Below are 22083 nucleotides of genomic sequence, written 5' to 3'. Positions count from 1 at the left end.
CGGGCCCCTTCCCAGTCAGGGACATCGGGGGGGGCACCGTCACCCCCCCATTTCACAGATGGGGAAACTGAGGCACATAAGTTAGACCGCTCCGTACAGCTCTCAGCAGCACTGCCGTGACGTAAAAATGGCTTATTGGGGAAAATACCCCAAACTGCCCGTACAGCGCAGCCTTGTAAAGCCCATCGCTCTGCTCGCAGCAGCAGAAAACTTAAAAGATAAACAGGAAAAAAAAAAAAAAAAAAAAGAAAAAGAAAAAGCCTTAAGTAAAGGCGCTGTGACCCGGCGTCAGCCCCGCTGCCCGTTCTGACCCGCTGCCCGTCCCCGCGAGGGGGGCAGAGCTCCGCTCCCCTCCGAAGCACTTTGATACGTGCGGGATGTTCTCCTCCCCCTCCTGCAATTTATCCCGTAGAATTTCACACCAGGAAACAGCTTCATTACATCAACAACAGGAAGACCCCACTGATTTGTCACACAGAAAAACAGCTGTTAGTCACACATCAAGGGAATAGGGGAGGAAAAAAAAAATCCTCACCTTTTTTTGCTTTAATGTTCACGCCGTTCTTTAATGTTAATCGCTCTGCGGAGGCAGGCGGGCTACCCGGCTATTCAATAAGTAACCATCACCCAGTGAGTATCAGTTAATATCTAAGTGTCTTCTGCTTTTCCTGCTACACGATTGCTTTGGAAAGAAAGATTAATTCCAACTTTAAAAAAGAAAACACTATTTTTATCATTGCCAGAAGTCTATATGGGTTTAAAAAAGAAAAAGCACTTGCTTGTCGTTTTACATCTTGCAATTTTGTCAGTTGTTTTAAAACATGTCTCCTGTAATAAATAAGATCATTTTTATGCACTTGTTCTGCAGCTAAAAGCGAGGCCCGAGCTGGCGCGGCGCTGGGGAGAGGTGTGCCGGGGAGAGGGGAGCGGGGCAGCGAGACGGCCTCCGCGGGGGCGGCCGGAGGGGCCGCGGCTGCCGCCGCCTCGGTAGCAGCGGGGCTGAGAGAAGATGGTTTTCCCATGAAATAGCAGGTACCCAGCAAGCACCGACGCGCAAATAAAAGCTCGGCTTTTAAAAAGCGTCTTGGATCCCCATCCGGCCGCGACGGCCGGGGCCGGATCCCGAGAACCCCTCTCCGGCTCCTGCGCTGGGACCTTCGTGGGACACATCCTGGGACCCGCCAGAGCCCCGTCCGCCCCTCTGCCCTGCAAACGTCCCCCCGCTGTGCTCCCGCACACCCCACAGCTCCCCGGCAGACCCGCTTTTGCCAGACAAGGCGCGTTTTCCCGGTTCCCCTTAAACCGCGTCCCGCAGCAATGAAACCCGAAAGGCATTTACGCGGAGTACGGAGACGCTGGAAGAGTTACAGTGGTTTAAATTCATGTCTTGTCTTATCCCGCCACCGATTTCCGTGCAGGCTGCGGCGCTCGGCCACCTCTCCCCGTCGCCGCCCGGCGCTCCCTGCCCGCTCCGCGCCCCCGGCTCCGCCGGCACTCGGGGCTCCCGCAGCCGCCGGCGCCCCTGCCACGCCAGGGAAAACGCGGGGCTCAACGCAACCCGCCGCGTATCGGCAACGCAGGAGCGTGCGGCAAAACTGGAGAGGATTTCTCTGCTGAAGGGCAGAGCAAAAATAGAGAATTAAAGCGCGGAGGGCTCGGCCATGTGTCGCCCACAGGTACGTTTCCGCACTGTTCTGGCGGCCGACGCAGGCAGGGAAAGGAATACACTTGACTCCCTGGGAAAAACACTTCCTTTGGATGCAGTTTAATATTGACGTATTTAGTGCCGTGGTTTGTATAACGACTGCCTCGGAAAGCGATTTGCTAGAAGTCAGGACCGCTGTCCTATCCATCACGAGGGACGCGCGTCCTGCGCAGGCAGCTCCGCAGGCAGCGAGCGCAGGGGCCGGGGGCTCCGGCAGTCCCTGCACATCACTCGCGCCCTCGCTGGCTTTTTTTTCTCCCTTTTTAAAAACACCTGGGGGGTGGATGGGTGGTGTGTGCCTTCCTCTGCAAAGCACCTTTCTGCACCACCCGGAAACAGCGGGACGAGGCCGGAAAGCGGCCTGGGGAGCGAGGGACACCCCGGCGGCGTGTGTCCCCCGAAAGCCCTGCCCGGGAGTCATCCCAGGTTGCTGAAAGGTCTTAAACTTAAAGAAAAACAGCGTTCCCTCTCCCACGGCCGCGCTGCCCAGGCTGCAGAAACGCCCGAGTCCCTCAGCGCTGTTAAGGCTCTGCGCTGGGGATACGTCCTTGGGAAACTGAAGCCTCGTTACGAGCAGCCCAGGTGGGGCAAGCCCTGATTAGGGAGAAAAAATATCATTAGTCATGTCTGAAAGCGCTCGGGGAGGCTTTTTGTCTTCTTTGGCTTTACTTTTATTCAAAATATTTTGCTTTTCATTTGATGCCTGTGTTATTTTTATTTGGCGAGTGGTCTCGCTTACTTTATTTGTGGCGGGCAGTCTCTAAGCAGAGGGTGACTTGTCACGGAGCAGAACTGAACATGAAATAGGGCAGTTTTGTTGCCTCTCCCGCTGGTCACTGTTCCCCTTATTGAAAACGGGACCCAGGCGGATTTTAGAATGGAGAATAGAACCAGAGACGGTATGGGCATCAACACCCAGCAGGGTTCCTCCCTACCCATGACGACCCTCTGATGAAGTTTTAATCCAGCCAACACAAGCTGAACCCAGGAATGTTCTCAGCACCGGCGCGGGGTCAGACCTGCGAAACGATCCCGGCTTTGGGGGAAGCAATAAACACGGCCCTGGAGGTATCGCTGCTTCGTGCCCTCCCACCGTTGCGGCGTCCCCCGCCTCATCGCCGCCGCTCTTACGCACTTGTCCCACCTTATTTTTTATGGTTTTTTATATTTATGTTATTTTGTTAAGGCCGTGTTGTTGTTGGCATACAACGCCAGTGACTTTGAGGAAAGGTTTTTTTCTATTTCCTCCTTACTTGAATGGCTCCTTTGAAAGGCAGCGCCTCTCCGTTTACATCCCCGCTGTCCGGATTGAATCAATCTTGCGGTCAGCTTCGGGAGGGGGGAGAAGAAAAGAAGAAAAAACCCTCATGAAGAGGGAAAATTGACAGGTCCGACCACCGGTGTGACTGATGGTGGTTGGAGAAGCAGGACATGACGTGGGGCTGCGCCAGGGCGATGCCGGCGCTCGCTGGGGAAACCCAGCAAAACCTTTTTTTCCCGGAATCCGGAGCAGAGGGGGTTGGGGGAGGTGTGGGGGGTGTGAACGTAATAGCAACACCATCGGAACATCCAGCATCTGTCAGGAGTTAACATGATTAATTAGAGGTGTCTGCCTCTGTCTTCTTTCCCCTCTCCCTCCCTGGGGAGGCAGGAGGGACTGAAGCCCAAACCCAGGGAGGGCGGAGGTGGGTCCGTGCGGCGGCGCTGGCCGGAGCGGGCACGCAGCCCCAGGAACGCTGCGTCCTCCCCACCAGCCCCGGCCCCGCTGCAAGCAATCGCCACGCAACCTGCTGCTGGCAAAGGCTGCGCCTTCAGCCAGGGGTACACGAAGGAAAACACGAAAACATCAAACATCCGGAGTCACAAACACGCCGGTGGCACCCCACGCCGGTCAGAGGGTTACCGGGCTCTCAGCGGGGCATCTGTTCCAGCTAAGCCTTGATTTTAGCGGTGCAGCGATGACATCACCCCAGTGCACTCATTCCTTTGCTTTTCGGTACCCGACCCGGCAGCTGGGTTCAGCGCGTGTGGCGCGACACTCCGCCTTGCGTCGCAGGTGGAGCAGCCGTCCGGCTCCTCGCCTTCCTCTCCCAAAGGCACCGCATCGCTCTTCTCCCAAAGGCACCGCATCGCTCTTCTCCAGGCCACGGGTTTTCAGCACTCGCCCCAGCCCGGCCCCCACCGCTTTCTCCCACGACCCCACATCCCCCCAGCGTTGGACATCCCTCCCCGAGCCCCCGTTCTCCCACCAGCTCCCAGTCAAAGCCCCGGGGAGCCAGCGGAGCGGCTCCCCAGCCCACCAGGACCCCGCAGCCACCAGGGCATGGCTCCAAGTCGGACGCAAGGAGGTAAAGCTCCGGGATTTATCCGTGTGCCTCAGCTCCTCGTGGAAAGGGCTCAGTGGGACGGTGGTTTTCGGCCCCCTCGACTGCGGAGCCCCAGGGGTTTGTGAATGTAATTCAAAGACGTCTGGAAAAGGTAACTAGAAATAGGAAGTTAATTGTCGGGAACCTTAATTAGTTATGCAGCGGTCTGCACTGTCACTGGCACATTTTTAAGACTCCGCAAACTAAAGAAAGTAGAAAATCCCTGAAAGGATTATTGTAGGTACGTGAGGGAGCTGTGGGACCCGGGTTGAGACGTGCCCCGTTCACTGCGTTGCAGGTGCCCTGGACACATCCCTGACGGCCCCGTATTTACTGGTGGGGTGAAATGATCGGTGACTGGTCGCTACCCCGAGAACAGAGAATGCTGCGGTACCAACCGCTGCGGCTGCTAAAATAATTGACGCGCTGGTGGCTGCAGTACCTGCAAAACAAAAAAGTGCACATGCGACCTGTGTTGGCCCTTCAGGCTTGGGTGACACTGCTGTCCCACCAGCAACCCCAGCACTGCCCCAGTTTGCACATGGGGCCGGCAGAGACATCGAGCTGCCTCTGCAGGGACACGGGGCCTCGCTCTGCCCCACACGGGGGTGCACCCCCCGGGCAGGGTGCTGCAGCCCTCTCCCCTTGTGCGGCACCGGCACAGGACGGGGTGCGGGGGTCCGGCTGGGCGAGGGGCACAGGCACCGGGCGCAGGTTTGGGTGCAGGGCACGCAGACTGGGTGCAGGAGCCACTGCAGGAGTGTGCTGAGCTGTGCCAGGCTGATCTTGTCTAAGCCATGCCATGCCAGCAGTGCCATGCCGCGGTGTGCCAGCTCAGCCATGACATGCTATGATAAGCCATGCCATGCCATGCCAGCTGAGCCATGCTGTGCCATGACGGGGTGTGCTGGCAGCACCATGCCATGTCGTGCCAAGCTGTACCAGCCATGTCGTGCCAAGCTGTACCAGCCGTGCCATGCTGTGCCATCCGAGCTGTGCCATGCCAAGCTGTGCTAGCTGTCCCACACCATGCCAGCTGAGCCATGCCATGCCGTGCCAAGATGCGCTAGCCGAGCCATGCCATGCCAGCTATGCCAGCTGAGCTGTGCCATGCCATGCCACACTGTGCCAAGCCGTGCCAGCCATGCCACATCATGCCAGCCAAGCTGTGCCATGTCATACCAAGCTGTGCCAGCTTTGCCACGTCACACCAGCTGAGCTGTGCCATGCCATGCCAGCTGAGCTGTGCCATGCCATGCCGAGCTGTGCCAGCCATGCCATGTCATGCCAGCCATGCCGTGCCATGTCATGTTGTGCTGTGCCAGCTGTGCCATGCCACACCAGCTGAGCTGTGCCATGCCAGCCAAGCTGTGCCATGTCATGGGAAGCTGTGCCAGCAGTGCCAAGCTCTGCCATGCCATGCCTAGCTGTGCCATCCATGCCACACCATGCCAACTGAGCTATGCCATGCCATGCCAAGCTGTGCCAGCCGAGCCGTGCCACACCATGCCAGCTGAGCTATGCCATGCCATGCCATGCCAAGCTGTGCCAACTGTGCCACACCATGCCAGCCAAGCTGTGCCATGTCATGGGAAACTGTGCCAGCCGTGCCACAGCATGCCAGCTGAGCTATGCCATGCCATGCTATGCCATGCCATGCCAAGCTGTGCCAGCCAAGCCGTGCCACACCATGCCAGCTGAACTATGTCATGCTATGCCAAACTGTGCCAGCCGAGCTGTGCCATGCCATGCCATGCCATGCCATGCCAAGCTGTGCCAACCGTGCCACAGCATGCCAGCCAAGCTGTGCCATGTCATGGGAAGCTGTGCCAGCCGTGCCACAGCATGCCAGCCAAGCTGTGCCATGTCATGGGAAGCTGTGCCAGCCGTGCCAAGCTGTGCCATGCCGTGCCTAGCTGTGTCATCCATGCCACACCATGCCAACTGAGCTATGCCATGCCATGCCAAGCTGTGCCAGCCGTGCCACACCATGCCAGCTGAGCTATGCCATGCCATGCCATGCCAAGCTGTGCCAACCGTGCCACACCATGCCAGCCAAGCTGTGCCGTGTCATGGGAAACTGTGCCAGCCGTGCCACACCATGCCAGCTGAGCTATGTCATGCTATGCCAAGCTGTGCCAGCCGAGCTGTGCCATGCCATGCCATGCCATGCCATGCCATGCCATGCCATGCCATGCCAAGCTGTGCCAGCTGTGCCACACCATGCCAGCCAACCTGTGCCATGTCATGGGAAGCAGTGCCAGCCGTGCCACAGCATGCTAGCTGAGCTATGTCATGCTATGCCATGCCATGCCATGCCATGCCATGCCATGCCATGCCATGCCATGCCAAGCTGTGCCAGCCGAGCCGTGCCATGTCGCGGCGAGCTGCGCCGGCCGTGCCACGCCACGCCACGCCACAGCAGCCGAGCCGTGCCAGGCTGTGCCACGCCATCCGCGCCGATCCGCCCCGCTCCGTTCCGGGCCGTTCCGTGGGCGGCTCTCGGCTCTCCCCCACGCGGCGGCGGCGCGGGGCGGCGGCGGCGGCTCGCCCCCCCCACCGGCGGCTCTCCCCGCCCCGGGGGCCCGGCCGGGCGCGGATTGGTGCGCGGCGGCGGCCCCCTCGGAGCGCGGCCGCCATCGGGGCTATTTGACGTGTCGGTGGGGCCGGGGAAGGGTTTCGTCTCGCCGGGGCCGCCGCCGCCGCCGCTCCGCCGCCCGCCCCGGCCCGGCCCGGCCCCGCGGAGCGCCCCCCCCCCCCCCCCCCCTCCCCCGCCGCCCGCCCCAAATGAGCGGAGCCCCCGGCGGGCCCCGGCCGAGGACCCCGCCGAGCCGCGGAGCCGCGGGCGCCCCGTCGCCCCGGCCGCCCCCCGCCGACCCGCTGCGCCAGGCCAGCCGGCTGCCCATCCGCGTCCTGAAGATGCTCAGCGCCCACGGCGGCCACCTCCTGCACCCCGAGTACCTCCAGCCGCTCTCCTCCACGCCCGTCAGCCCCATCGAGGTCAGTTGCCCGCCGCCCCCCGGAGCTCGCCCCCCCCCCCCCCCTCCCGCCCGGTGCTCCCGGCTCCTCCCGGCCAAGCTCCCCCCCCCCCGCCCGGCGCTCCCGGCTCCTCCCGGCCGGGGTCTTCCCTGCCCGGGGCTGCCGGCTCCCCCCGAGCCGCCCCTTCCCTCCCTCTCCCCGCTGCAGCCCGGCTCCCCCCACCCCATCCCGGTCCTTCTCCCCGGCCGGGTGCATCCCCCCCCCATCCCCCGCGCCCTGGCTCGGCGCCGGGCCCGGCCCCGCTGGACCCGGGCTTTTGGGGGTGGGATGGGGTGGGGGAGGCCGGGCCGGGGGCGCCGTCGGGGTCCGTGTGTCGTGTGTGTGTGTGTCCCCCCGCCTCCCCTTCCCCCTTGACCGGCTCCGCTCCGCCCGCAGCTGGACGCCAAGAAGAGCCCGCTGGCGCTGCTGGCCCAGACCTGCTCGCAGATCGGCAAACCCGACCCGCCGCCCTCCTCCAAGCTGAACGCCGTGGCCGCCGCCGGGCTGCCCGCCGCCGAGAAGGAGCCCGCCGCCCGCCCCGCCGCCCTGAAGCCGCCGGGCAGCGGGGACGCGCCGCCCGAGGACAAGTCCAGCTTCAAACCCTACTCGAAGGGCGGCGGGGAGCCGCGCAAGGAGGGCGGCGCGGACAAGGCCGGCTTTCGGGTGCCCAGCGCCGCTTGCCCGCCGTTCCCCCCACACGCCGCCGCCTCGCCCGGCGGCTCCCGCGGCGCCTCGCCCCAGCACACCGACCCCAAGGGCGTCGAGGAGAAGAAGGAGCCCGAGGGGGGCAAGCCCAGCCCCGAGGGGACGGGCGGGGGGCTGGGGCGCGGGGCAGCGGAGACCGGGGCGCATGGCGAGCCCCCCTCCGGGCGCAAGTCGGAGCCTCCCGCCCTGCCGCCCGCCGGCCATGTGGCCCCCGTCTCGCCCTACAAGCCGGGCCACTCCGTCTTCCCCCTGCCGCCCTCCAGCATCGGCTACCACGGCTCCATCGTCGGCGCCTACGCCGGCTACCCGTCCCAGTTCGTGCCCGGGCTGGACCCCACCAAGCCGGGCCTGGTGGGCAGCCAGCTGCCGGGGGCGCTGGGGCTGCCGGGCAAGCCGCCCAGCTCCAGCCCGCTCACCGGGGCCTCGCCGCCCTCCTTCATGCAGGGATTATGCCGGGACCCGTATTGCCTGAGCTACCACAGCGCCTCGCACTTGGGCTCCAGCAACTGCTCCAGCTGCGTGCACGACCCCGGCAGCCTGAAGAGCGGATACCCCTTGGTGTACCCCACGCACCCCCTGCACTCGGTGCACACCACGCTCTCCTCCAGCGGCACCCCCAGCCTGCCCGGCCACCCCCTCTACACCTACGGCTTCATGCTGCAGAACGACCCCCTGCCCCACATATGCAACTGGGTGTCTGCCAGCGGACCCTGCGACAAGAGGTTTGCCACCTCGGAGGAGCTGCTCACCCACCTACGGACCCACACGGCCTTGCCGGGGGCGGAAAAACTCTTGGCGGGTTACCCTACCTCCGGGCTGGGCTCCGCAGCCTCCTGCCACCTCCACCTCCCGCCCGCCGCCCCCGGGAGCCCCAACACGTTACCCGCCTCCCTCTCCTTGAGGAGCCCACACACTTTGGGACTAAACAGGTACCACCCCTACGGCAAGAGCCATTTGCCCACGGCCGGCGCCCTGCCCGTGCCCTCCTTGCCGGCCGCCGGACCTTACTACTCTCCATACGCGCTCTACGGCCAAAGACTAACTTCAGCTTCTGCACTGGGATATCAGTAACTACGGCAGCCCCTTCCCCTGCTCCAGCCTCCTCCTCGCCCCAGCCCCCCGCTCCCTCCTTGGACTGTGTATTTATTTACTGTATGTTAGCTTAAAGCTGGGAATATAAGTGCATTAATACACCAATGAATCAATGGTATGCAAAAAGTCTGTGTCCAAAAAAAAAAAAAAAAAAAAAGAAAAAAAAAAAGAAAAAAATTTCTTTATTTTGCAGGTGTGGGGCTTTTATTTTTCCCTTCTGTTTCTTTTCAATTTTTTTTTTTTCCTCCCCCTTCTTAATTTCCCCCCTGAGAAATTCTTGCATGACTCCTGACACACAAGGAAAAAAAAAAAAAGGCATTTTCCTCCTCCCCCTCCGTGTTTATCATTCTGGGATTCTGTTCCTCTTCATTTGTAAAGTTAACAGATGTAATTTTTTTTTTTTTAATTTTTTTCTTTTTTTAATTTTTTTTTTTTTTGCCATGTGTTTGGGGCCGGGGGCGGCTGCGGCGGACGGACGGGCGAAGGCCTGGCCGCGCATGACCCCCATCCCACGCCGCGGCTCGTCCTCCGCGACCGCCGCTCCCCACCCGCGGCCGGGCCCCGCCGTGGGACGCGGGACCGTGTGTGGGTGCGTGTGTCCCCCGGGAGGGGGGACCGAAGAGCGGCGGCTCCAGCGGGCAGGACCGGAGCAGCGGGAGGGCGGCGGGCGGATGAGCTCCGGCTTGGTAAGTCTTATTTTGTTAATAAATGACTCTTGGTTATATTCACCCTGTGGTGTCTTCTCTCGTCCCCGGGGGGGCTCCGGGCCGGTGCTGGGGGGGGTCTGTACCGGTGCCGGGGGCTCCGGGACGGTGTTGGGGGGCTCTGTGCCCGTGTTGAGGGGGGTCCGTACTGGTGCTGGGGGGCATCTGTACCGCTGCTGGGGGGTCTATAACCGGTGTTGGGTGCTCCATACCGGTGTTGGGGGGGGTCTGTACCGATGCTGGGGGCTCCGTGCCAGTGTTGGGGGGGGTCTGTAACCGGTGTTGGGGGCTCCATACCGGTGTTGGGGGGGGTCTGTACCGATGCTGGGGGCTCCGTGCCGGTGTTGGGGGGGGTCTGTAACCGGTGTTGGGGGCTCCATACCGGTGTTGGGGGGGTCTGTACCGGTGCCGGGAGCTCCGTGCCGGTGTTGGGGGCTTCTGTACCGATGCGGGGGGCTCCGTGCTGATGTCGAGGGGGGTCTGTACCGGTGTTGAAGGGCTCTGAACCGGTGCCGGGAGCTCCGTGCCGATGTCTGGGGGCTCCGCGCCGGTATTGGGGGGGGGAAGGGGGGGTGTCTATACCGGCGCTGGGGGGGCTCCGCGCCGGTGTCGGTGGGGCTCCGTGCCGGGGCCGCGGGCTCCCAGCACCATCTAGCGGCGGCGGCGGCGGTCGGTCCCGGTGCCCCGCGGGACCCAGCGCGGCACCGAGCGCGGCGCTCCCGCATCCCCGGGCATGGCTGCCCGCCCCGGGCCGGCTGGCGGCCGCGGGGGTGTTGGGGGGAAGGGGGGGTCGGCGAAAAAGAGGCGTCCGGAGCCCCCTCGGTTCCCTCTTCCTCGCCTGTGGGTTTCCCGGGGCGGAAGGCGGCGGGTGCTGTCGTGCGCGGCGGCGGAGGGAAGGTTCGAGAAGGCGTTTTTGAGCTGAAATCGATGCGAAGAGCCCCGGTTCCCTCCCCCCCCCGCCCGAGAGGCTGCGGGGAGCGGTTGGCAATCCCTCCCGTAGCTGCAGCCGCCGCAGGAATTAAGTTTTAGGGACGGAATTGCAACGTAACGGGGGTCCCCGACTCGCTCCCGCCTGGGGGGGGGGGGGGCAGGCGAGAGCCGGCGTGGAGTCCCGCGTCCCCCTCCCCATCTATCCCTTGTGCTGCCCTGCATCCCCTTCCCCGTCTCGCCCCTGTGCCGTCTGTGGGGGGAGCGCGGCGGGGGGGCCATAGACGGCTCTGGACGGGGGCTCGCTCCCACCCCTCCTGGCGGGGGCGGCCGCCTGCCCTGCCCTGCCCTGCCTGCGTGCCCCCCGCCTGCCCGGCGTGCTGGGGGTCCCCGTGTGCTGCCCCCCCCGCCCCGAGGAAGGGGCTGTTGTTCCAGCAGCCGCCCAACCTCCGCAGCGGGACCCCCGGCCGTGCCCCCGCTGCCCCTTGAAATCCCACGTGCTCCTATTGCCCCACATCGCTTCTTTCTTTCTTTCTTTATTTTTTTTTTTTCTGCTGTTGAGTGCTTTACTCCTGTTGCATTTTGGGTGAGTCATGCAATTAATCCCAGTTAATTGCCTTCTCTATGTTGCCTTATGCCCTGTGTTTAAATTCCTTTGTGTCCTTTGAGCTGAAAAATAATGCGCTTAAAACAGGGAGTTGTTTTGCCAATGGGATTTTTATTTTTCTGCCCGTTCTTGCGAGCGTGGCCGTAGGCGTGCAGCTGGCGGGGAGGGCCCTGGCTGGGGGCTCCCACTGGAAATGGGAGAGACTGGTGGTGCCGGGGACCGGTCACCCTTCAAATGGTGGAGGGGTGGGCAGCGCCGTCCCTGAGCTCCCCAGAGCTGGGGCGAAGCAGGTTTTGCGGGTCCGTGGCTACCCCTCGCCCTGCTTGTGGATGTGGCTCGTGTCCGGCCGTGCCCAGGGTCTGCCCGCGGTGGCCCCGCTCTTTCGGGGCGGGATGTTTGCAGGATGAGGGTCTGGGATGTGCGGGACTGAGTCCGGAGCAGAGGCGGCTTCGCTGCGGCCGTAGGCTCTGCGGCTGGGCAGCGGCAGGAGGGGGCTGCCAGGCCCAGGCTGTTGCCACCGCGCCGGTGTCTCCTGTCCCCGTGTCCCAGCTGGGTGCTGCTGAGCCCTCTGGCTCTGGGCGTTGCAGCCGGGGTTCCCGGTGGAGCAGGGCATCGCGGCGGGCAGAGCACCGGTGGGGCAGTTCCTGTGCTACCGTCCCCTCTGCCGCGGAGCTGCCCGGCGGCATTTGAAGGCGTTCCGGGCCCCGCTGCTCCTCGGGAGCATCACCGCTCCCTGGATGTGGTCCCCACTCCCGCTGGTGATGCTGCTCCGTGTCGGCCTCGCTCGAGCATCACCGGTCCCCGGTGTAAATCACAGCTCCTTGACTGCAGCTCCAAAATGCCGTGCCTGTTGTGGGTCCCTGCCGCGGCATTTTGTTCCGCCCTGCTCCTCCCCGGCCGTAGCCAGGCGGCTCCGCTGCCAGCACTGCTGGAGAGCCTCGTGCCGCGGGGTGAGAGGGTGACGCCGTGATGCCCGCGGATGCACACGAGGCACGGTAGCCCGGTGCAGCCGACGCTGGGTCTCGGGGCTGCTGGGGCCGTGCCGCCTGCCAGCTGGCGAGTCGCTGCCGTGGGCCTGCACGGCCCATCGTCCTGCGGCGCCCATCTCCCAGAGCAGGGCGCGCTGCCGGGGGCGCCCTCCCCTTGCGGCCAGGGTCCGTCTCCCCTCGCCTCCCAAAGCCCTCCTCGCACCAGGATGCTCCCAGCTCCGCAACCAAGCGCGTGTGCCATCCCTCCGCTGACGGTGGGAGCTGGATGCTGCTGCGATACGTCCCGCCGCGCAGAAGGTTCCCCGAGGACTGTTTTTTCCCCTCCCTAAAGACTGCAGCACCGGGGCCGGGCTGTGTAAACACTGCAAAGTATCATCTGATAGCAGTCGACACTCGGGGGCTTTATCTGCTGGGGAGTGATTGTGATGCCAATATATTAAATAACTCCCTATCTAATGTATGCCCAGGTTACTGCAGAATTCATTTTATAATAAGAGCGGTGGGATGCACTTTATTAATCATTCTGTCTAACAACCTGCACTCCACAGTTTCGGTTTGATTTGATTCAATCCTGTCTTTCTGCAAAATATATGGCTGAGTGGGTCGGATAATGTATGGCTTAATTTAGAGTTGTATGGGTTTGAATTACCATTTTCATAATGTGCTGTGCATTAATGTGTTGCATCATTTATACAGAAAAATGTGCGAGGTTTCAAACCTCTCCGGGAGGCAAAAGTCACCTAAAGGGAACGCGGAGTGACATAAAAAAAGGCCCTTTCAAAGGCAGCCGGCGGGGGGTGGGTTGGGGCGGGAGGGCAGGGGTTGGGGTAACACGGGTGGGTGTTGGATGGGGGACGGGGGATGCGGGGCTGCACCGCCGCCTCCCCTCCCTGTGGCACATCAGCAGCTCCTCCGGCTCGCCCCGAGCTGCCGGGGACCTCCAGCGCTTGACTCGCCGGTGACCCCGGTGCCGGCGCTCGCCGCAATCGCGCCCGCCGTCAGTCACCCCGCGCCGCGAGGAAAAAGCTCTGATTATCCAAATACAGTCATTAAAGGGGAAATGTGTTTTTAGGACTGTCAGAGTGATTAATGAGGGTTAGCAATCCTTGCAAATGCACTTGTTTAGTCTAACTGGCAGCCTCTATTTTCCTATTGATTTATTGCGGCAGTTGCCGGGGCCGCGGTGTGTGTGTGGAAAGAGCCAGGCCGCGCCGGGACTGTGTGCTATTTAACCGGCGAGCACGCCGGGCTGCGCGGTGCGCGGCGGAGGGGCCCGGCCGAGCGGCACGGCACGCTTTGCTGTGCCGGGCCGTCAGAGGCAGCCGAACAAAGGCAACATTATACCTTGTGCCGGGGAAGGAATGACTTGGACGCACATGCGGAACAGCTCCGCCGTGCTGCGTGCCTTATAAATATCCCCGTTTGTAAAGCCCGAAGCCCATCTGACCACAAATGATCTGTCCACCTAATAAATACGTGAATGAAAGAGCAAGGCCATATTTTTCTTTTTTTTGTTGTTTTCCTTCCTCTCCTGCACGCAAATCCCCCGTGTCTTTTAGGTGATGCAGAGGTGTCTGCCCGCAGACGCACAAGGCGATGCAGAGACCAGACCGGAGCACAAAGTCTTCGAGGGCCGGTGCGCGCCCGCCAAGAGGAGGTCAGGTCAGGATGCAGAGGCAAGGGCCGGAGCAAGAAGCGATGGTGGGTGGATGAGAAGTTTCGCAGCTGCATAAAGCGGCTTTTCTTTCCGCGTGAGCCCTGGTGGAAGCCCCGGAGAATACGGGCTCTGTGCTCGTCCTCCCAGCCGGAGTGGTGTGGCCACCTCCTGTCCCCCCGCCAGCATCCCCGCGCCCAGCCCGGCGGTCAGGGGCTTGCTTTGGGGGACGCTTCGTGCTGCGTGTGCGGAGAGCAGACCCGGAGGGATAGAGCTGTGCTCGGAGATGGCCCCGGCAACCAACGCCGCCGGTGGCAGAGCTCCCGCTGCCCGGGGCTGCGTGCCGGAGCCGGGAAGGGAGGAGCCGGCGGCGGTGATGGGGAGCGGATGGGGCAGCCTGGGGGCAGCGGGGTGCAAAGCTGCTCCCCCGGTTTGCAGCCGTGAGCGTGGCCCCGTGCCGGAGCCCGGAGCTGCCCTGGCCTGTGGATTGCCTCCAGCCAGCTTGAGCAGCGGGACAGCACAAATGACGAGAGACCTCGGAGGCGGCGAGTGGAGAGGAGCAAAGAGGTGGAGGTGCTCAGGGAGCCCCCCAGGCCAGAAGAGCGCAGGCAAGCGCCCCGGGTGCTGCGGTGACCGGGAACGCTGCGGCTGCGAGAGGGCTTTCATGCAGCTTTGAAGCCACTGCTGTCACCTCCCCGGCCATAAATCGGTGCACGGTGCGAATCCTGCCAGCGGCACCAGCGTCAGCTTGCGACAGCGATGCGCTGACATCTTCCCCACTGTACCAGGACACCCGCTTTCGGCTGGTCACCGGTCACCTCGTGGGAAGAGCCCAGCATGACCCGTGGCCATGGCTCCCCCCTTTCTCCTGCGATCTCTGATGCGGGGTGCCGGAGCCGGCAGACCCACGGCGGCTCAGCGTGGCAATCGGGCACGGGGCCGCGGGCGGACTGCAGAACAGCCCGGTGCTCGGGCTGAGCCCAAACCCGCACGGGGCCGCAGCCGCTGCCTGCGGAGTGCAGCCCCGCTCACGCAGATTTACACCGGCGCGTGTAAGTGATACTGTTCATTACTGTGATGCATGGTTAATAGTTATCTCTCTGTTTATTATCATGATGAATAACTGAAGAGTCGTAATTCTGTATACACAAATGTTTCAGCTAAACGCTCGCTGGAGAGCGCTGGGGGAGACGCTCGGCTGACAGCTCAGTTTACAGAGTATATTCCTGTAGCTCATTTCACAATAACAAACAGATTTCCACAGACCATAATGTTTTCTAACATGGAGTTTATGGAAACCTCCCGGAGCAGCTTTACCGTGACTTCATCCCACCTTCCAGCGCGGTGCCCGAGACGGGCCGGAGGGGATGCGACCTCTGCCAGGATGGATCCGTGCAGGAGGTGCCTTTGCGAGAAGAGACGGTGGGACGCCGCTGCCGCGCCGGCAGAGCTGACACCGAGGGGCCGAGCGGAGCTGGGTGCCACGCTCGACGCTGTGCAGGGCGCAACGCGGCCGCCGCCAACGCCTCGTGGTCCCGAGCACCGGGGATTGTCCCTCCTGGCACGGAGAGCCAGAGCCCTGCCGGCCCGGCAAAACCCGGAGGCAGCCGAAGGACGTGCAGCATCCCGGGCTTTGGGGGGCTTTATAACCGCCTGTAAGCCCCCCCAGCAGACACCCCACCGCAGCAGAGAACTGAAGTGGCCTTTTTTTTGTCCCCAACATCTGCAAGAGGGCAGCTCCCTGGTGTCGTGTGGGGCCACGTCGGTGCCGGTGCCCACCGCAGCGGCTCCTGCATTTCCACCGGACACCAGTGCCTCACTGGGAGAGGGAGATGCTGCTGCCCCAAAGGAAAAGGGACTGGTGGGAGCCTGGGGGGACTGGTGCCGCCTCTCCATGAGCAGCTCCGGCACAGGGGAGGTCGGAGGGGTTCTGAGAGCGGAGGACAGAGGAGAGGGAGGACCAAAGTGTTTGAAGATGTGCTGGATGTTTCTTGCTGAGCCCTCACCACCTTCTCTGCGCTCCTCTCCTGCTGGGGAGGGACGAGAGGGGAGACTGAAGCACCCAAAAAGATTTGCTGCATTTTTCTCTTCTGGTTTGTTTGCTTGCTACTGCTGAGACCTGGCCAATGCCATGCTCTTCTCCCACTGTCCCCCATAGCCAGGCTGGGGCCTGCAGCCCCCGAGCTCCACGCGGTGCCTGGAGCCCCTTTTCCACCACCAGCGTTTGTAGAAGTGACTAATTGTTTCTGCTGGAGCAACGGTTACCTTCATGGAGTTTCATTCCAGTTCCCTGCACGAGCTCGGTGACGTCCGTGGGGCCGGAGCAGGATGGTGGCCAGGTCCTCCCTTCGAGGTGGGAAGAGCCACGTTCTGTGGAAAATGTCTCTGCGATGAAGCAAAGCGGGAGCCGGGCTCACGGGGAGCCGCCGCGCTGCCACAGGCACGGAGCGACCCGAGGTTTGCAAGAAAATTATTGCTCAGCCTGCCCCAGCTAACAGCCCCGTGCACGGCAGGGCTGGGAAGGGGAATGTGCCACCCCGGCTGCTGGGAAATGGAGCCGAAAAGCCCTTTTTTCCTTCCGGGGTTTCTGCACATCTCAGGATCTGGCGGATTTTCGTAATAGGAGCAACAGCTCGGGCAGGGCTCACTGGGGGCGCATCTCGCCCGCTCCTCCCGCTGCAGAGATGTGCTCTGCCCCGATTGCCGCGTTGATAATTCCCAAATTTCCATGACTTGTGTGCACTGGGGCGGCACCGGCCAGGGAATCCCACGGCACGCACCGGCAGAGCTCCACACCGGATCTGGTCCACCACTGGCTGATGAGCTCGCCCGGCTTCTCCGGGAGCGAAAAGCCAGGAGTAGCCCTGCCTCAGCGGGGTTTCTCCCTGGGGAGCACCGGGCTGTCGGCAGCCCGTCTCCAGGAGTCCCAGTCCCAGCAGTCGGGTCACTTGCTGGTGCGTCCTGGTGCGAGGCAGAGCCCACAGCCCTCCCTGCCGCAGGGGAAGGTCTCGCAGCGTTGGGGTCTATCCTGTCATTTTTGGGGTCATTTTTGAGTTTGGGGGGGAGATGGAGGCCAGGGCAGAGCCGGCGCAGGGCCAGCGGCTCCAGGGGCTTGGCAGGGGGTGCTCGGTGCGGGCCAGGGCACCGGGAGAGCTCGGCACCGACCCGCGGCACAGCCAGAGGGTGGGCAACGGGCACAGGAGCCCCTCCGGCTCCTGACATTTGGCTACTCTGGGTTGCACCCCACATTGCCCGCTGACACCCCTCCACTCGCACCCCAGCACGGCGCAGTGATGGGCTTTGGGGCAGAGGGGCCAATTTTCTGCACGGGGTGGAGCAGAGGACCAGGGATGCTGTTGGCATCCCGCATCCCGCCACTACCTCGGGGTGCTCATCCCTCTCCCCCCCCCCCCCTCCCCGTACCCTTCTCTCTGCTGCCATCAACGGCCCTTTTATCTCTTGGGTAGGTACAAATGGAGCTGTCAGATGTGATCAGCCCCACGATATGACAGGTTGCGGGAGCCGGGGCCCCTCGAACAGAGCAGCCTTGTCTGTCAGAGCCGCCTGACACTCCCCATAATGGCCAGATGGATGAGACTCTGAAAGTAGGGCCCGGCGCGTTTTCAACTCTATTTTGGGTGAAAACACTTCTTGAAAGATCTTGAAAGGAGCTGGCAGTTTAGTAGTTCAAATGATTAATGAGCACTGGCTCTGCCGGGTGGATTTCTCGCGCCGTGCCAGCAGCCGGGCTGCTCCAGCGGGCCAAGACACGCTGCACTCCCCCCGGCTCCCCCCGGCTCCCCCCGCACCCCCCGGCTCCCCCCGAGCCCCCCTGGTTTTCCCGGAAATGACACCAACGCGACAGGCCCCGCATATGGAAAAAGTTAAATATAAATTACTGCTGAAAGAGGCCTCGCTGAGCGGAGTTAGTTAAAGATGTTTATGGATTCAGAAACACGGGCCTGCATATGTATTTAGGGATGACAAATGTGATTCAATAAGTAAGGAATTTCTCCGTGGGCTGAGGCGGGACCCGCGTGGCGCAGGCGCTGCTCTGGGCTCTCCGGCTCGGCCGCGCCAGCGCCATAAATCCTGCAGACAGCCTCCTTTTTCCTTCCTGGGCAGCTCGGAGTTTATTTTCGTTTTTTTTTCCCAGCTCAGACCAAGTCGCTGCATCTCCTGCACTTGGGACGTGACAGCACCGTGCACGTCCCCGTCCCCAGGCTCCCCCATCCCCCCGGAGAGCCGTGCTCGACAGAGCAGCCGGACCCTTCAGGACTGTCAGCGGATGATTAATGACCAACAACCCTGAAACTGCCCCGATTGCTAGTTTGGGTGTTGTTTGACCCGGTGCTTAATGAGTTCAGACATATTTCTGCAAGCGGCTTCATGCGGGGCAGCTGGGCAGTCTCATGGAGCCCGGCGGGGCGGGGGCACGCGTGTGTCCCCCACCCAAACTGCCCTGTGCTCTTGCTGCTCTTGAGCGTCGTTGCTTGGGGTGCACGACGTGGGGGACCACAGCAAACTAATGCAAGACAGCCCTAAACTAAACTCTGGCTGCTGTGGCGTGGGCCAGGCAGGGATGCCGCGTCCCAGGGAGGGATGCTGGGTCCCAGGGAGGGATGCCGGGTCCATGGCAGGGATGCCGGGTCCATGGCAGGGATGCTGCTTCCCAGGGAGAGATGCTGGATTTGGGGTGACAAACACCAGGACAAAGCACAGGAGCCGGCCCCTGGGCTCCCCCCATCCCACCTCCTCCATGGGGCTCGCGGGGAAGCTCCTTTCGGGGGGTCAGCGCCCGGCCGGGCTTTTGACCGACAGCCACATTCCTTTGTCCTGATTTTATTCGTTAGCAGCGTTTGGCCTGGACACAGAGACAGCTAATGAGGGACTGAGTTTATTGCAGTTTGATTTTTCTGTTAAAACAATACAATAAAATAAATGCACTTGGAAATCTGGTACGTGTTTGTACATAGTAGATTTATGGCTCTGGAGGCTTCCAGGGAGACGCAGCCTTTCATTCCCTTCCTTATTGGAACAGATCATATTGCAGAGTTTAAAGGGCTCTGGAGTTGTGATTTATTTGAAGGGAGAAACTAGGGAAATCCAACTATCTGTTCCCTGGCTCAGATCATCCAGTAACTCCCCGGCCAACAGGACGGATCTGCACCTCCTCCACAGCTTTTTCTTTTTTTTTTTTTTTTTTTTTCCCCTCCTGTCGCTTACATTATCCCACTCTAAATATATCACCGAGACAGGGCTGACTCCTGACCTGGGCTTCAGCACCTCGCCGAGGCTTCCCCAGCCCTTCCCGGAATCCCACAAATAAATCACCCTCCTGGAGCCCTTTCCGAGCTCCTCCGCGCCACTCACAGGACGGGACCTGCGCGGGGCCGACCGCTGCCTTGATCCAGAGCAGAGATCAAGGCAGAGATCTTGGTTTTATCTCCGGGACTGGGTGATAAATCCACGCCACCAGTTCCTTCCGAGGGAGGCTGTTCCCCACCGGGCAGAGGAGAGCACAGCAGCTTGGATCCAGGTCAGGATTTGTGCCTGAAAGCCTTTTTCATGCATTTTCTAACCCGCAGGCCCAGCCTTGTTCCTGTGGCTCGGCCGGACCTGCCAACGGGGGGATGATGCTGCGGCTCCTGCATCCGAGCGGGACCGTGCTCCAGGCTGAGGCTGCCATGGCCGCTCCCCTCCCACCCTCACGGAGAAACCCGGGTTTCACCCCTCTCTGAGGTTTCCTGCACCCCGGGGATGAAGCACCTCGACGGCTGTTGCGACGACAAGTGGAGCATCACCACGATGGCGCGACACTCGGTGCTGCCGTGATGCGCCCCAGTGCCATCCCAGTGGTTCCCAATCAGCAGGAACAGGGTGAGACTGTTCCCCCCAGCCCAAAACTTCCTCTAAAGCGTTTGGTGTTTGCAGGCAGGAACTCTCAGGGTTTTGGTGCAAAACTCCTCCTGCTTCTCCCTGGTCCCAGGTACCTCTAGGACATTTGGGAATGACCAGTTTAGGTCCCGCCAGCAGCACTCATCCTTCCCTGTGCCGCATCGGGAGGCCCACGGGGGGAGATTTCCCTTCGCCGCCGCTGTGACCATCTCGGCTGTGGGGCAGATGAAGAAAGGGAAGGAGGTTTCCAACCTGGGGGGACCCAGCTCTGGCGGCTGCTCTGCTCCTCCCACCCCCAGCTCCATCTCAGCATCTCCAGCCCGTGTTTTTCATGGGGTGTTTTCTCCCCCTGCGCACAGACGGGCTCTGTTTGCCATTAGCTTCCCCTCCTCTGCCCTAGGAGCTGATCCGAGTGCTAATTCTCACGCGTGTTTGGGGTAAATCTACTTTCTTTCCCGGGATGAATTGTGGTTTCCAAGCGCCATTAATCATTTCCCTTTAGAAAACAGCGTCGGGGGGGCGAAGGGGGGGTGGGAGTGGGGTGGAAACATTGCTCCTTTCTTTACTGGGAGGATGACCTGGCGCGCTGGCACCCGGCCATGGGGCTGGCGTCTGCAGGATGACATGGAGCGCGGAGCGAAGCCTCGGGGTGAGCTCCCCTCCGCTCTGCTGGGACGGCGGCGTTGGCTCCCACTGGGACCCTCCTCCCCGAGGACGAAGCCCCCCGTCCCTGAGGTTAGGGGCGAGCAAGAGGATGGAGGATGGAGAGGAGGATGCGGCCGAAATGCCGTGTGTTTTAACCCTTTCCCGAAAGCCTCTTCCCAGAGGGGTTCTGCCGGGAGCCTGTTTGCACCATGAGATGTGTCATGGCGATGGCAGAAATGCCGACCCTGTTCTCTGTGTGCCCCTCAAAATGCCCGGGACATGAAATCGGGACCCTCTGGTTATCGCCCGCCGGCGGGGCGCGGGTGGGCAGGGAGTCGAAGGAAACCTCTCCTGCCCCGACCGCGGCGAGGGTAAAGAGGTGCAGCGAGCACATGTGAGCGGTTTCCTCCTCTCCAGCTCAGGACTGTCAGAGGATGATTAATGGCCAACGCCGCAGAACCGCCTTGATTGCCAAGTGCTGTATTGTTAGCACTGACATGTAACGAGCCCGGACATACTTTAACACAATTCTGCACCGTAATCTGCAAATAACGTTCGATAGACTTAATTTGTTAAGTATTTCCCCCCTCACAGTTCCTCTCCCCACCTCCTTTCCCTTTCAAAGCCATGTCAGGGGCCCGGCCCAGCGCCCCGCAGCCCCCCAGCGCCGCTGCAGCCCCAGCTCTCGCCGGGGATTTCCCTTGCCGGGCTCGGCTGCTCCTTTGGGTTTTGGCTGGGTTTGGGTTTCGCTCTTCTCTCCAACCAAACCAAAAAAAATCAACTTTTTACGCATCTTCAACCCTGTGCAAATTCAGTCCCCCACTGCACTTTGGTGGGAGCTGCAATAGTTACCGGTAATTTGGGAGTTCTGACAGATGACTTTGGGGCTCCCCAGGCCAATAAACAGGTCACCGCGCCAGCCAGCACCCGGGTGAGGGGCGCCGTGCACCCAGAGCGGCTCCCGGCTCCTGGGTAAGAGCCACGGTGGAGCCACGGTGAGTTCCAGCAGCACCGACTGCTCACGGAGCACAGCTCATCCTCCAGGCACTTTACAAACTTCATATTAAATAGTTATTAGGCATCACGGTTAGCGAAGCACCGGGTTTGCCTTTTAGAGCAACTTCCCCAGGAGTGCCAGAGCGGCCGAGCCTGGGGAGGAGAGCGGGGCCGTGCCAGAGGGGGCTGGGAGCACCAATGGGTGGGGATGGGGATGGGATGGAGATGGGATGGGGATGGAAACAGGGATGGGGATGGGGATGGGGATGGGGATGGGGATGGGGATGGGGATGGGGATGGGGACGAGATGGGGATGGGAACGAGATGGGGATGGGAACACAGATGGGATGGGATGGGGATGGGAACAGGGATGGGGTGGAAATGGGGACGAGAGTAGGAATGGGCATGGGGATTGAGACAGAGATGGGGACGGAGACGGGAATAGGGATGCAGACAGGACTGGCAAGCAAGAGCTTTCCACCCCACCGCTCCGGCTGCGCATGGAGGTAACCTTAAACGCTGAAGCAGGAACCGTGGGGACAGAGTTTTTCCACCCCTATTCACAACTGTCAGGCAGTGATTAATGGCCAACAGGCTCGAAATTGCCTTTATTGCCAGCCCAGCATTGTTACTTGTGACAGCTAATGAGGTTAGACAGACTTTTACACAGCGCTTTACACCAGTCCTGGCGGAGCAGCCCTGGGGGGTTCGGTGCCCCGGGCGGGGGGACACCCCGCTCCCCAGCGGTGACCAAGCCCGGGCACGTCCCGGGGGGAC

General features: G+C 61.8%; 1 protein-coding gene across 1 annotated transcript; it reads left to right on the top strand.

The window, feature by feature from the left end:
• Window positions 1-6858: 6858 nt before the first annotated feature.
• ZNF703 (zinc finger protein 703) lies at window positions 6859-9194 on the top strand (the record flags this gene model as incomplete). The annotated part of the gene is made up of 2 exons (XM_082495633.1): window positions 6859-7071; window positions 7486-9194. 2 exons carry the CDS (start codon window positions 6859-6861, stop codon window positions 8863-8865), a joined length of 1593 nt encoding a protein of 530 aa, XP_082351759.1. The 3' UTR covers window positions 8866-9194.
• Window positions 9195-22083: the final 12889 nt, after the last annotated feature.

The sequence above is a fragment of the Vanellus vanellus genome (assembly GCF_965231255.1).
Source record: "Vanellus vanellus genome assembly, chromosome: 26".
In the NCBI taxonomy this organism is placed as follows: domain Eukaryota; kingdom Metazoa; phylum Chordata; class Aves; order Charadriiformes; family Charadriidae; genus Vanellus; species Vanellus vanellus.
The sequence above is the reverse complement of the archived record's forward strand: the minus strand, read 5'-3'. Positions and strand labels throughout refer to the sequence as shown.